Source organism: Poecilia reticulata, unplaced genomic scaffold (assembly GCF_904066995.2).
Source record: "Poecilia reticulata unplaced genomic scaffold, P_reticulata-male-v2 Scaffold_33, whole genome shotgun sequence".
Lineage (NCBI taxonomy): Eukaryota > Metazoa > Chordata > Actinopteri > Cyprinodontiformes > Poeciliidae > Poecilia > Poecilia reticulata.
Window position 1 is genome coordinate 139,465 of NW_027675131.1, and position 14,752 is coordinate 154,216.

Here is a 14,752-nt window from a genome sequence, read left to right on the forward strand (position 1 = left end):
CAAGAAGTGAACGAACAACAGACAGAACAAACTTCTAAAAGTGGCATAACACTATAAGCTTCATATAAGTATATAAGTAAGATTAAACAAATAATAAATCTAACACGTGGTCAAGTGCTGGAGCTACGTTCAGACAATGGAACCAACTTTGTGGGAGCTGAACGAGAGTTAAGAGAAGAAATTGAAAGATGGAATCAAACTCTCATCAGTAACACTCTCCTTCAGAAAGGAATAAAATGGTCTTTCAATCCCCCTACTGGTGCACACCATGGAGGTGCATGGGAAAGCCTTATTAAATCTGTCCGGAAAGTGTTAAATTCTGTTCTGAGAACACAGAGTCTTGATGAAGAAAGTCTTCACACGGTTTTCTGCGAAGTTGAGGCCATCATAAACAGTCGACCTATAACCAAAGCCTCTACTGATGCCCACGACCTGGAAGCACTAACTCCAAATCATCTTCTTCTGTTAAAGACCATGCCTTCATTGCCACCAGGAGTGTTTTCCAAGAGTGATATTTACACTCGGCGAAGATGGAGACAAGTGCAATATATGGCGGATCTCTTCTGGAAGCGTTGGTTAAAGGAATACTTACCTCAACTACAAGAGCGTCAGAAATGGCAAAGGACAAGACGGAACTTTCTTCCAGGAGATGTCGTTCTCATCGTGGATGACTCTGCTCCACGCAACTCTTGGTTAATGGGTAGAGTTGTGAACATTGTTCCTGACAAAGGAGGACTGGTGCGGTCAGTTCGCATCAAGACAAAGACAAACTACCTGGAAAGACCCATTACCAAGTTGTGCCTGCTTCAGGAAGCGGAGACATGAACATTTTAACAACTTTTTTCTTTGCTTTCTCATTACTAGTGACTTCCTTTTCTCTAGTTGATTGCTTATTCTTAAAGACAGATTTAGATAAATTAATATTGAACAATTTATGATGCAGCTGAAGAATCACAAAGAAGGAGAACACTGTATCATAGTGCATGTACTGTCTTCATGTTTGACTTCTTGTGGCATGAAAGATGGTGGTGGTAAGTCCAGTGTTTATAATAAATTAATGTAAGTCTGTAAAATTTTGGAGCTCTTCAAAGCCAATGGGACTGGATTCAGGAGGGCTGTTATGTATTGTTATATTTTTACCAAGATAACAAAAAAATATTAAACAGACTAACATTTGTCTCTTTTACCCCACCCCCCACACCTTATTTGTAAAGTATTGATGCATCCCAAGAGGATAACAGTCTTGGAAGATTAGTCAATGATGACCACAAAAATCCAAATTGTACAATGAAAAAGATATTGGTAGATGGAAAGCCACACCTGTGCTTATTTGCCATCAAAGATATAAACCCTGGAGAGGAAATAACTTACCACTATGGAGGAACTGACTGGCCTTGGAGGGAGAAGGTTTGTCATGGATCAATTTCAGATTCCTATATAAATGACTTCTCAAGGTTAAACTTATGTTTAGTCTGTGTGTCTTTGAAGAGGTTAAAATCCTGAAGACTGGAATATTGCATTTTGTGAAATTGATTTGGGAGCGTGTACAATCTTAAAGTTAAGATGGAAGTCGATTGATACAATTTCAATGTATGTACCTAGGGAAACTTTGAGGAAAATATGTTAAGAATATGTATATATTTTAGATTTTATATATATAGACTTAAGGTAGTTAAATTTAGTTAAAAGTATGAAAAGAAAAACGCGTCTCGTGATGACTTCTTAGGTAATCATTTGAACCGGTAAAAGTGATGCAGAAGTTTGAGACTTTATGATGAAGGATGACAGCTAAACCGAACCAGAAATAGGTTTTTAGTATATCTGCAGCTGATCTGCAGCTGATCTGCAGCTGAATTTCTTTTGATTTGCTCTATATTGTTGTTGAGGTGGTCAGTGGATTTGAACAAATGATGACCAGTCTTGTTGCAGTATTAAAAGACTATTCTTTTCTTTTCCTAAGGTTGACAAAGAACCAAGTGTGACTGAGGGTGTTGAGTTTGAGCATGCTGGCTCAGCAGATGAAGCTCCACCAAAGTCAAAGTCCTCCAAGACAAAGGTAATAATTTCTGAACTTCTTTTCACTGGGCTTCTAGCCCAACTGGAGATGTCTGGGAGATTTGTCAGTACAATTCCCTTTCAAAGAAATGTAATATTTCCTTCAAATGCTCCATAAACTGTGAACTTAACAGGCTTTTTTCAGCAGTCCCGGCAACACACACTAGTCTGGTCGGATGTCATTGTGGGGTCTACAGCAGCTGAAGTGTTTAGTGAATGGTTGTTTGGGGCCATACACATATTTCTGGTTTACATTACAAGTGAGGACCCCGTTTGAGGTTTATTTTGGTCAAAATTTAGTCCCTTTTGTGTAACTATAGATCTTGTCTGCCCTCAGTAGCATGGTTGACAGCTGGCTTAAGACACGATGTATTTTTCAAATCAGGGAATACAACGGAAACATGTTTACAGTCCAATCCAGTGACGTCTACTTCGATTAACGTTTGAAACAGTTTAAGTGATACTGAAGTTTGAGACTTCATGATGAAGGATGACTGCTAAACCGAACCAGGAATAGGTTTTTAGTCGAACATTACTGCTGTGATTCATTGACAATGTACTATGCTGATCTGCAGCTGAATTTCTTTTTGTTTGTTCTATATTGTTGAGGTGGTCAGTGGATTGGAACAAAAGATGGCCAGTCTTGTTGCAGTATTAAAAGACTATTCTTTTCTTTCCTAAGGTTGACAAAGAACCAACTGTGACTGAAGGTGTTGAGGTTGAGCCTGCTGGCTCAGCAAATCAAGCTCCACCAAAATCAAAGTCCTCAAAGACAAAGGTAATAATTTCTGAACTTCTTTTCACTGGGCTTCTAGCCCAACTGGAGATGTCTGGGAGATTCTGTTGGTACGGTTGCATTGGAAGAAATGTAATATTTCCTTCAAATGCTCCATAAACTATGAACTTCACAGGCTTTTTTCAGCAGTCCCGTTAACACACACTAGTCTGGTCTGATGTCATTGTGGGTTCCATAGCAGTTGAAGTCTTTAGTGAATGGTTGTTTGGGGCCATACACACATTTCTGGTTTACAGTAAAAGTGAGGACCCCGTTTGAGGTTTATTTTGGTCAAAATTTAATCCCTTTTTTGTGTAACTATAGATCTAGTCTGCCCTCAGTAGCATGGTTGACAGCTGGCTTAAGACACGATGTATGTTTCAAATCAGGGAATATGACTCAAACATGTTTACAGTCCAATCCAGTGACGTCTTCTTAGATTAACGTTTGAAACAGTTTAAGTGATACTGAAGTTTGAGACTTTATGATGAAGGATGACTGCTAAACCAAACCAGAAATTGGTTTTAAGTTGGACATTGCTACTGTGATTCATTGACAATGTACTATGCTGATCTGCAGCTGAATTTCTTTTGGTTTGTTCTATATAGTTGTTGAGGTGGTCAGTGGATTTGAACAAAAGATGGCCAGTCTTGTTGCAGTATTAAAAGACTATTCTTTTCTTTTCCTAAGGTTGACAAAGAACCAACTGTGACTGAGGGTGTTGAGTTTGAGCATGCTGGCTCAGCAGATGAAGCTCCACCAAAGTCAAAGTCCTCCAAGACAAAGGTAATAATTTCTGAACTTCTTTTCACTGGGCTTCTAGCCCAACTGGAGATGTCTGGGAGATTTGTCAGTACAATTCCCTTTCAAAGAAATGTAATATTTCCTTCAAATGCTCCATAAACTGTGAACTTAACAGGCTTTTTTCAGCAGTCCCGGCAACACACACTAGTCTGGTCGGATGTCATTGTGGGGTCTCTACCAGCTGAAGTGTTTAGTGAATGGTTGTTTGGGGCCATACACACATTTCTGGTTTACAGTAAAAGTGAGGACCCCGTTTGAGGTTCACTTTGGTCAAAATTTAATCCCTTTTTTGTGTAACTTAAGATCTAGTCTGCCCTCAGTAGCATGGTTGACAGCTGGCTTAAGACACGATGTATGTTTCAAATCAGGGAATACGACGGAAACATGTTTACAGTCCAATCCAGTGACGTCTACTTCGATTAACGTTTGAAACGGTTTTAGAGATACGGAAGTTTGAGACTTTATGATGAAGGATGACTGCTAAACCAAACCAGGAATAGGTTTTTAGTCGAACATTACTGCTGTGATTCATTGACAATGTACTATGCTGATCTGCAGGTGATTTCTTTTTGTTTGTTCTATATTGTTGTTGAGGTGGTCAGTGGATTGAAACAACAGATGGCCAGTCTTGTTGCAGTATTAAAAGACTATTCTTTTCTTTTCCTAAGGTTGACAAAGAACCAACTGTGACTGAGTGTGTTGAGTTTGAGCATGCTGGCTCAGCAGATCAAGCTACAACAAAGTCAAAGTCCTCCAAGACAAAGGTAATAATTTCTGAACTTCTATGGGTTTCTAGCCCAACTGGAGATGTCTGGGAGATTCTGTTGGTACGGTTGCATTGGAAGAAATGTAATATTTCCTTCAAATGCTCCATAAACTATGAACTTACAAGGCTTTTTTCAGCAGTTCTGGTAACACACACTAGTCTGGTCTGATGTCATTGTGGGGTCTACAGCAGCTGAAGTGTTTAGTGAATGGTTGTTTGGGGCCATACACATATTTCTGGTTTACAGTACAAGTGAGGACCCCGTTTGAGGTTTCTTTTGGTCAAAATTGAATCCCTTTTTTGTGTAACTATAAATTTAGCATGCCCTCAGTAGCATGGCTTACAGCTGGCTTAAAACACGATGTATGTTTCAAATCAGGGAATGCGACGGAAACATATTTACAGTCCAATCCAGTGACGTCTTCTTAGATTAACATTTGAATCAGTTTAAGTGATTCTGAAGTTTGAGACTTTATGATGAAGGATGACTGCTAAACCGAACCAGAAATTGGTTTTTAGTCGAACATTACTGCTGTGATTAATAGACAATGTACTATGCTGATCTGCAGCTGAATTTTTTTGGTTTGTTCTATATTGTTGAGGTGGTCAGTGGATTGGAACAAAAGATGGCCAGTCTTGTTGCAGTATTAAAAGACTATTCTTTTCTTTTCCTAAGGTTGACAAAGAACCAACTGTGACTGAAGGTGTTGAGGTTGAGCCTGCTGGCTCAGCAAATCAAGCTCCACCAAAATCAAAGTCCTCCAAGACAAAGGTAATAATTTCTGAACTTCTTTTCACTGGGCTTCTAGCCCAACTGGAGATGTCTGGGAGATTCTGTTGGTACGGTTGGATTGGAAGAAATGTAATATTTCCTTCAAATGCTCCATAAACTATGAACTTCACAGGCTTTTTTCAGCAGTCCCAGCAACACACACTAGTCTGGTCTGATGTCATTGTGGGAACTATAGCAGCTGAAGTCTTTAGTGAATGGTTGTTTGGGGCCATACACACATTTCTGGTTTACAGTAAAAGTGAGGACCCCATTTGAGGTTTATTTTGGTCAAAATTTAATCCCTTTTTGTGTAACTATAGATCTAGTCTGCCGTCAGTAGCATGGTTGACAGCTGGCTTAAGACACGATGTATGTTTCAAATCAGGGAATACGACGGAAACATGTTTACAGTCCAATTCTGTGATGTCTACTTTGATTAACGTTTGAAACAGTTTAAGTGATACTGAAGTTTGAGACTTCATGATGAAGGATGACTGCTAAACCGAACCAGGAATAGGTTTTTAGTCGAACATTACTGCTGTGATTCATTGACAATGTACTATGCTGATCTGCAGCTGAATTTCTTTTTGTTTGTTCTATATTGTTGAGGTGGTCAGTGGATTGGAACAAAAGATGACCAGTCTTGTTGCAGTATTAAAAGACTGTTCTTTTCTTTTCCTAAGGTTGACAAAGAACCAACTGTGACTGAGTGTGTTTAGTTTGAGCATGCTGGCTCAGCAGATCAAGCTACAACAAAGTCAAAGTCCTCCAAGACAAAGGTAATAATTTCTGAACTTCTATGGGTTTCTAGCCCAACTGGAGATGTCTGGGAGATTCTGTTGGTACGGTTGCATTGGAAGAAATGTAATATTTCCTTCAAATGCTCCATAAACTATGAACTTACAAGGCTTTTTTCAGCAGTTCTGGTAACACACACTAGTCTGGTCTGATGTCATTGTGGGGTCTACAGCAGCTGAAGTGTTTAGTGAATGGTTGTTTGGGGCCATACACATATTTCTGGTTTACAGTACAAGTGAGGACCCCGTTTGAGGTTTCTTTTGGTCAAAATTGAATCCCTTTTTTGTGTAACTATAAATTTAGCATGCCCTCAGTAGCATGGTTGACAGCTGGCTTAAGACACAATGTATGTTTCAAATCAGGGAATGCGACGGAAACATATTTACAGTCCAATCCAGTGACGTCTTCTTAGATTAACGTTTGAACCGGTCTAAGTGATACTGAAGTTTGAGACTTTATGATGAAGGATGACTGCTAAACCGAACCAGAAATTGGTTTTTAGTCGGACATTACTACTGTGATTCATTGACAATGTACCATGCTGATCTGCAGCTGAATTTCTTTTGATTTGCTCTATATTGTTGTTGAGGTGGTCAGTGGATTTGAACAAAAGATGGCCAGTCTTGTTGCAGTATTAAAAGATTATTCTTTTCTTTTCCTAAGGTTGACAAAGAACCAACTGTGACTGAGGGTGTTGAGTTTGAGCATGCTGGCTCATCAGATCAAGCTCCACCAAATTCTAAGTCCTCCAAGACAAAGGTATTAATTTCTGTACTTCTTTTTATTGGTAGTCTTCTAGCCCAACTGGAGGTGTCTGGGAGATTTGTCAGTACAGTTACCTTTCTAAGAAATGTAATATTTCCTTCAAATGCTCCATAAACTATGAATTTACAAGGCTTTTTTCAGCAGTCCCGGCACCACACACTGGTCTGGTCTGATGTCATTGTGGGGTCTATAGCAGCTGACGTGTTTAGTGAATGGTTGTTTGGGGCCATACACATATTTCTGGTTTACAGTACAAGTGAGGACCCCGTTTGTGGTTTCTTTTGGTCAAAATTTAGTCCCTTTTTTGTGTAACTATAGATCTTGTCTGCCTTAAGTAGCATGGTTTACAGCTGGCTTAAGACACGATGTATGTTTCAAATCAGGGAATACGACGGAAACATGTTTACAGTCCAATCCAGTGACGTCTACTTCGATTAACGTTTGAAACGGTTTTAGAGATACGGAAGTTTGAGACTTTATGATGAAGGATGACTGCTAAACCGAACCAGAAATAGGTTTTTAGTCGGACATCACTACTGTGATTCATTGACAATGTACCATGCTGATCTGCAGCTGAATTTCTTTTGATTTGCTCTATATTGTTGTTGAGGTGGTCAGTGGATTTGAACAAAAGATGGCCAGTCTTGTTGCAGTATTAAAAGACTATTCTTTTCTTTTCCTAAGGTTGACAAAGAACCAACTGTGATTGAAGGTGTTGAGGTTGAGCCTGCTGGCTCAGCAGATGAAGCTCCACCAATGCCAAAGTCCTCCAAGACAAAGGTATTAATTTCTGAACTTCTTTTATTGGTAGTCTTCTAGCCCAACTGGAGGTGTCTGGGAGATTTGTCAGTACAGTTACCTTTCTAAGAAATGTAATATTTCCTTCAAATGCTCCATAAACTATGAATTTACAAGGCTTTTTTCAGCAGTCCCGGCACCACACACTTGTCTGGTCTGATGTCATTGTGGGGTCTATAACAGCTGACGTGTTTAGTGAATGGTTGTTTGGGGCCATACACATATTTCTGGTTTACAGTACAAGCGAGGACCCCGTTTGAGGTTTCTTTTGATCAAAATTTAGTCCCTTTTTTGTGTAACTATAGATCTTGTCTGCCCTCAGTAGCATGGTTGACAGCTGGATTAAGACACGATGTATGTTTCAAATCAGGGAATACGACGGAAACATGTTTACAGTCCAATCCAGTGACGTCTACTTCGATTAACGTTTGAAACGGTTTTAGAGATACGGAAGTTTGAGACTTTATGATGAAGGATGACTGCTAAACCGAACCAGAAATAGGTTTTTAGTCGGACATCACTACTGTGATTCATTGACAATGTACCATGCTGATCTGCAGCTGAATTTCTTTTGATTTGCTCTATATTGTTGTTGAGGTGGTCAGTGGATTTGAACAAAAGATGGCCAGTCTTGTTGCAGTATTAAAAGACTATTCTTTTCTTTTCCTAAGGTTGACAAAGAACCAACTGTGACTGAAGGTGTTGAGGTTGAGCCTGCTGGCTCATCAGATCAAGCTCCACCAAGGTCAAAGTCCTCCAAGACAAAGGTATTAATTTCTGAACTTCTCTTTATTGGTAGTCTTCTAGCCCAACTGGAGATGTCTGGGAGATTTGTCAGTACAGTTACCTTTCAAAGAAATGTAATATGTCCGTCAAATGCTCCATAAACTATGAGCTTAACAGGCTTTTTTCAGCAGTTCTGGTAACACACACTAGTCTGATCTGATGTCATTGTGGGGTCTACAGCAGCTGAAGTGTTTAGTGAATGGTTGTTTGGGGCCATACACATATTTCTGGTTTACAGTACAAGTGAGGACCCCGTTTGTGGTTTCTTTTGGTCAAAATTTAGTCCCTTTTTTGTGTAACTATAGATCTTGTCTGCCTTAAGTAGCATGGTTGACAGCTGGCTTAAGACACGATGTATGTTTCAAATCAGGGAATACGACGGAAACATGTTTACAGTCCAATCCAGTGACGTCTTCTTAGATTAACGTTTGAACCGGTCTAAGTAATACCGAAGTTTGAGACTTTATGATGAAGGATGACTGCTAAACCGAACCAGAAATAGGTTTTAAATCGAACATTACTGCTGTGATTCATTGACAATGTACCATGCTGATCTGCAGCTGAATTTCCTTTGGTTTGTTCTATATTGTTGTTGAGGTGGTCAGTGGATTTGAACAAAAGATGGCCAGTCTTGATGCAGTATTAAAAGACTATTCTTTTCTTTTCCTAAGGTTGACAAAGAACCAACTGTGACTGAGTGTGTTGAGTTTGAGCATGCTGGCTCAGCAGATCAAGCTCCAACAAAGTCAAAGTCCTCTAAGAGAAAGGTAATAATTTCTGAACTTCTTTTCACTGGGCTTCTAGCCCCACTGGAGATGTCTGGGAGATTTGTCAGTACAATTCCCTTTCAAAGACATGTAATATTTCCTTCAAATACTCCATAAACTATGAACTTCACAGGCTTTTTTCAGCAGTTCTGGCAACACACACTAGTCTGGTCTGATGTAATTGTGGGAACTATAGCAGCTGAAGGCTTTAGTGAATGGTTGTTTGGGGCCATACACACATTTCTGGTTTACAGTAAAAGTGAGGACCCCGTTTGAGGTTTATTTTGGTCAAAATTTAATCCCTTTTTTGTGTAACTATAGATCTTGTCTGCCCTCAGTAGCATGGTTGACAGCTGGCTTAAGACATGATGTATGTTTCAAATCAGGGAATATGACGCAAACATGTTAACAGTCTTATCCAGTGATGTCTTCTTAGATCAATGTTTGAAACAGTTTAAGTGATACTGAAGTTTGAGACTTTATGATGAAGATTGACTGCTAAACCCAACCAGAAATAGGTTTTTAGTCGAACATTACTGCTGTGATTCATTGACTAATGTACCATGCTGATTTGCAGCTGAATTTTTTTTGGTTTGTTCTATATTGTTGTTGAGATTGTCAGTGGATTTGAACCAAATATGGACAGTCTTGTTACAGTATTAAAATACTTCTCTTTTCTTTTCCTAAGTTTGACAAAAATCCAACTGTGACTGAAGGTGTGGAGGTTGAGCCTGCTGGCTCAGCAGAACAAGCTCCACCAAAGTCAACGTCCTCCAAGACAAAGGTATTAATTTTTCAACTTTTTCTTGGTGGGCTACTAGCCCAACTGGAGATGTCTGAGATTTTGTCAGTATGGTTACCTTTCTAAGAAATTTAATAATTCCGCAAAATGATCTATAAACTGCGATCTTAACTTGCTTACTAGATTGATTACTGTATATCTGAAGCGGAAACGGCTTTGTAGTAGAATCTCACAGCTGAGATACAACATTCCTTTTGACTAGTCAATGTTTTTTATGTTATTTAGATGGTTTTTTTCTATTTGTCCCAATGTTGGCAAGCCTTTTGCTTACAATATTTAGGTTTATTTTAAAGTACATTACATTTTCAAATATTACGTCACTCACTTCAGAAATAAAAGTCAGCCCTAATTTATAGTAACATCAGGACCTTATTGTCTTGTGACAATTGTCCAAGTTCTTGGATAGATTTTCCTATCTTGACATTAACCTCAAGATTGTCGTTTTCTGTGTTTTTGGTCTACTTTCACCAACTCACTTTTCCTTTTCACCAAAGGTTCTTTGTAATTCCTCTTAAACAACCAAATTTTTTTAACATTGGCTTTTTGTGGTTTACCCTTCTTGTGGAAACTATATATATATATATATATATATATATATATATATATATATATATATATATATATATATATATATATATATATATATATATATATATATATATATATATAATATAGTGATGTGAATTTTATGCCATATCGCACATCCCTAGTCAAAATAAGTTTAAGTAAATAAATAAATGCATCATACATTTTTTCCCCATTTCAGAGGATCAAGTTGCATGTCCTCAGGGACAGATGCCAGATGTGGACAACAAAAATGCTCAAACAACTGACCCTACAACACCTTCGCAAGCTTTTACAAACAAGTCACCCAAGAAGGGTAAAGGTAAGTATCCCATCCATCTCTCCCTTCCCAGAAGAATGCCATACAAAGTATAGTTTTTCTTAAATAAAAAAGCATTATTTTATCACATTTTAGTTCATTCAAGACCCATTTTCTCACAATGTTTTTTTAAATTAACATCTATTTAATCAGGTTCTACAAACAAGCATATTTGAAGAACAGATGAAAATTAATCATCTGTAGATCTTTTATTTCAACAGTATTTTTTTAGATTGTGTTCTGTTTTGTGCAAATAATTGTTTTATCATTCATCTAGTTTATCTAGATGTTTTTTCTTACTGCAGGCTCAAGAAGATATTGTGGTAGCATGTGTTAAAGTTTTTGCAGTATTATATAGGTAAACTGCAAGAAGGTTGTCTATTGTGCATCTCAAAATATTTTTTTCATGAAAATTATTATATATGTAATTCAAAGTTTAGCTCTATCAAATGTAACAATTACCTTAGATGTTTACAAATATATATTTTTGGTATAATTGAGAAAAATAGCTTTTCATGGTGAGAAAGGTACAGTTATTAATTGGTTTAGGTTCTGTATTTAATTGTATTTGGCAGGAGGGGTCTAATCAGGCATGAGTGTATTTTACAATTTCAGAAAACCCTTTAATTATAATATTACTTTGGTAACTTCATTTCATTTGTTTTAAACGTGTTATTAACTTTGGTTTTAAAGGTCGCCAACCATGCAAGAGGAGGACTTGGAATGAAGGAGAGGTCCTTGCAGTCGAAAAGCACTTGATGGCATTCATCACCACCTGTAGAGTTCCAGGAAAAGCAGACTGTGATAAGTGTTTAAAACGGGAACCTGTTGCACTCAGAAACAGAAATTGGCTGGCTGTTAAGTTTTACGTTAAAAATCGCATAACGGCTCTTAAAAACAAAGCTTAAAAACATTTAATTTCATGCTGCTTTTAAGTGCTTTTAGTTACTCAGTCATGTCATAGACATTTCAGTTTGCTGTTTTTTTTTAAATACAGAAAGTAGTATATCTTTTAGTTTTGGCTTTGTTGCAGTACCTTTTTTACTGAGTAGTTTCAGTTTGTACTTTTTAAGTTCAATTGTTGGTTTAAATATTTACAGGAAAACAAAGCATCCTGTAAAGAGCTTGGTTAAGCAATAAATGTTCTTTCTTCAGCATACTTTTTATGCCTTAGTCAATCATTTAGTACATAGAAGCAAGATAAAAAATACCTTTCATCTATTTTCAGATGCATGAAAAGTACATCATATCTCAGTTGTTGTAGATGCTTATGGCTGTGGGCATAAGCATCTGACATTTTCTATATTATTCGGTATTCTAATGAATCTGAAGATGCCTCAGAGTTCAAACATACGAAAGAGGATGATCGGGGTTGTCTGTAATGTTTGTATTACAATCAATCAGTCAATATGTTTATTCGACAAAACTCATTACATGAGTGAAAGTGAGCAGACAGAACAAAAACCTTCAAAGAATCCTTTTTTGAACAACCATCTCCAGAGGATTTCAACAGTAGTCCCCGGAACAGAACCAGCCTTCTTTATCAGGCTGTTAAGTCTTTTCAGGTCCCTGGCTCAGGTGCTACTTAAACAGATGATGACAGAAGAGATGGCACTCTCAACAACAGACTTGTAGAGTAAATTAATCAATCAAGTTTATTTTTATACCATCTATTAGCAACAAATCAATTCAAACTTCTTTATATTATAAGAACAAAAAAATGGTCATAAAATGGTCAACAATTGAGAAAACCAGTAAATATTTTACAACAAGTGCTGTCGTTTCATTTCAAAATGTTGGTCAATGTTCCACAAGCTCTCTGTAATCAGCCTCTTGTCCATCTCCGGTATACCAACAACTGCATAATATTTTAGTATTCTGCAGATAACAGCAGTCTGACTTGACCTGAAAGTCTGAAGTTGCACAGAGTGGAAAACAATGAGAAGAGTACAGTCCCTAGAGGTTTTGCTGACCACTTGTTTAATGCATGATTAAAGAATCACGAGTTGGGGTTGAACTTGACCTCTTAAAGAATGTATTGATGTCATTGCTCTGTCCAGACTTCCGTTTATTCCTGCTTGTGATTTTCTTCATCCCATATATGTTGTGCTGCTGGACTTTCCTGTCAAGTGTTTCTTTGTGCCTTCTTATAATCTTTAATCTTGACTTGGAGGTTCCTTCTGCATGATCTTGACTAATTTTCTGTCCTCACTAAAGGCTCTTTTTTTCAGTCCAATAATGTCACTGATGATTAATGGAAAAGCATGCATCTCTGTGTTCTGTTGAGGTTCTATTTAAGTATTTAGTCTTTTCCATTCTGAAGAATGCACTCTGAGAACGTGGTGACATTGACGTTCTCAGAGTGTATTCCTGTCAATGCCCTGAAAAAAATTACACAGGGCTTCTTCAGCTGCCTGTGGCCCATCTTCTCGTAATTACAGGTTGTTCCTGGATGAGAGGTTTACAGTCAATCAGAAGAACACAAAATTATGATATAATTTGCAAGGAAAAGGTTTTTTTGCAGAAATGTATGCATCATTTTAATCCCTTTATGTAATGTCTTTAAAAGAATAAATTTAACAAAGCGTAATATGCTGCTCAATACTAGAATTTGACATATCTTGAGTGGCTACTCAATTTTCTTTTGTACCAAAGTGTAGATTTCATTGTGCATTGAGTCATAGTGGCTGTCAAAGCACTTTGAACCGGAAACTGTGCTACAGGTACTAAGAATGTAATAAAAACTAATTAGTGTGTATTTATGTCCCCACCCATTACTAAAAACCTGACAAGTCCCCAAGAGTCACCTTCTTATCATGTTTGGAACTCTAGTTAGTCTTATTGCAAATTTAAAGTGATATGTTTGTTCACTGCCCCTCTAGCATGCTACTTGATTTTTTGCAGAGCTGTGCTACTTTCAGAAAGGGAGGTTCCCAGAAAGCATGGTCTTGTCTTTAGTCCCCAGTAGGGCATATAAACAAGGCTAGGTGTGTGTGTGTGTGTGTGTGTGTGTGTGTGCGTGCGTGTGTGTGTGACTGACCATAACTCAAATATACTGTTTGCGTGTGTGCATGTGTGCAAATTATTCTACTAGAACAAACTTTAACATGTATAATGTATGCTTAGAGAACACTGAACATGTAGGTCTAACAAAAAACAATGTCAATGTGTGTGTGTGTGTTTGTGTCTATGTGTGTGTATCCTTAATCAGAGTCACAGTGGTGACAAATGAATGATGGTAGCCCAGGAGTGCAGGCTTGGTGGGCCCAGAGACTGCATAGGGCACATTTTACCCACACTTCCTGTGGCTTTGAGTTGCCAAATGGCTCCATACAGACAACACAAAAATATTCATCGTCTGAGGTCTCAGAATCCTCAGCACTGGGTTTTAACACTTTCTTGGCAGGCTTTCTCTTCTTCCTCTTTTGCTTGCCTTTATTCTTTGCAAAGGAACTCTTCCTTACATTTTTGCTTCCTCTTCTCTGTTCTTCTTCCATCAGTGCTTCTTTCACTGGTGTGTCAGTTAGTATTTCAGATTTCCTTTTCTTCCTGATTCTGCCAGTTGTTTTCCTTGGCCCTGCTTTTGGAAATGGCCGCATAGCCAAAGGATTGAATGTCTGACCAGGAGACACCCCCGAGGTGCTTGGCTCATCTGGAGCACAGGACATGTTCACATCAATAACTGCAGAGGAACCAGAAGTAGTAGTCTCCAGGTGAGTTGGAGGAGAGGAGGCAATCCCCAGATGAGTTGGAGGAGAGGAGGCTGTCCCCAGATGAGTTGGAGGAGAGGAGGCTGTCCCCAGATGAGTTGGTGGAGACTGTGGCTGGAAAGCTCCAGATGTCAGTGATGTACCTGGGTCGGGACGGTCAGTGACTTGTGAGGGTGCATAGTCACACTCCTCAAAAATGTCAGGATTAAAGGGCCAAATACCTGTGGATTGGAAACCGGCTTGAATGTTTTTCGGTGTTGCAGCTGCAGGC

General features: G+C 38.3%; 1 protein-coding gene and 1 long non-coding RNA gene across 3 annotated transcripts in view; both read left to right on the plus strand.

Annotated features, from left to right (window-relative positions):
* Positions 1-14,752, plus strand: part of LOC145550316 (uncharacterized) — a 195,743-nt gene that overhangs the window by 98,975 nt on the left and 82,016 nt on the right. The window lies entirely within an intron of this gene.
* Positions 950-12,048, plus strand: LOC108167284 (uncharacterized). Of its 2 annotated transcripts, XM_081604336.1 has the most exons (5): positions 950-1,031; positions 1,215-1,407; positions 3,521-3,616; positions 10,655-10,774; positions 11,465-12,048. In XM_081604336.1, exons 1-5 carry the CDS (start codon positions 997-999, stop codon positions 11,528-11,530), a joined length of 510 nt encoding a protein of 169 aa, XP_081460462.1. In that variant the 5' UTR covers positions 950-996; the 3' UTR covers positions 11,531-12,048. The 2 variants fall into 2 exon arrangements, with proteins under 2 accessions (XP_081460462.1, XP_081460464.1); XM_081604338.1 differs by lacking the exon at positions 950-1,031 and having other exon boundaries at positions 1,069-1,407.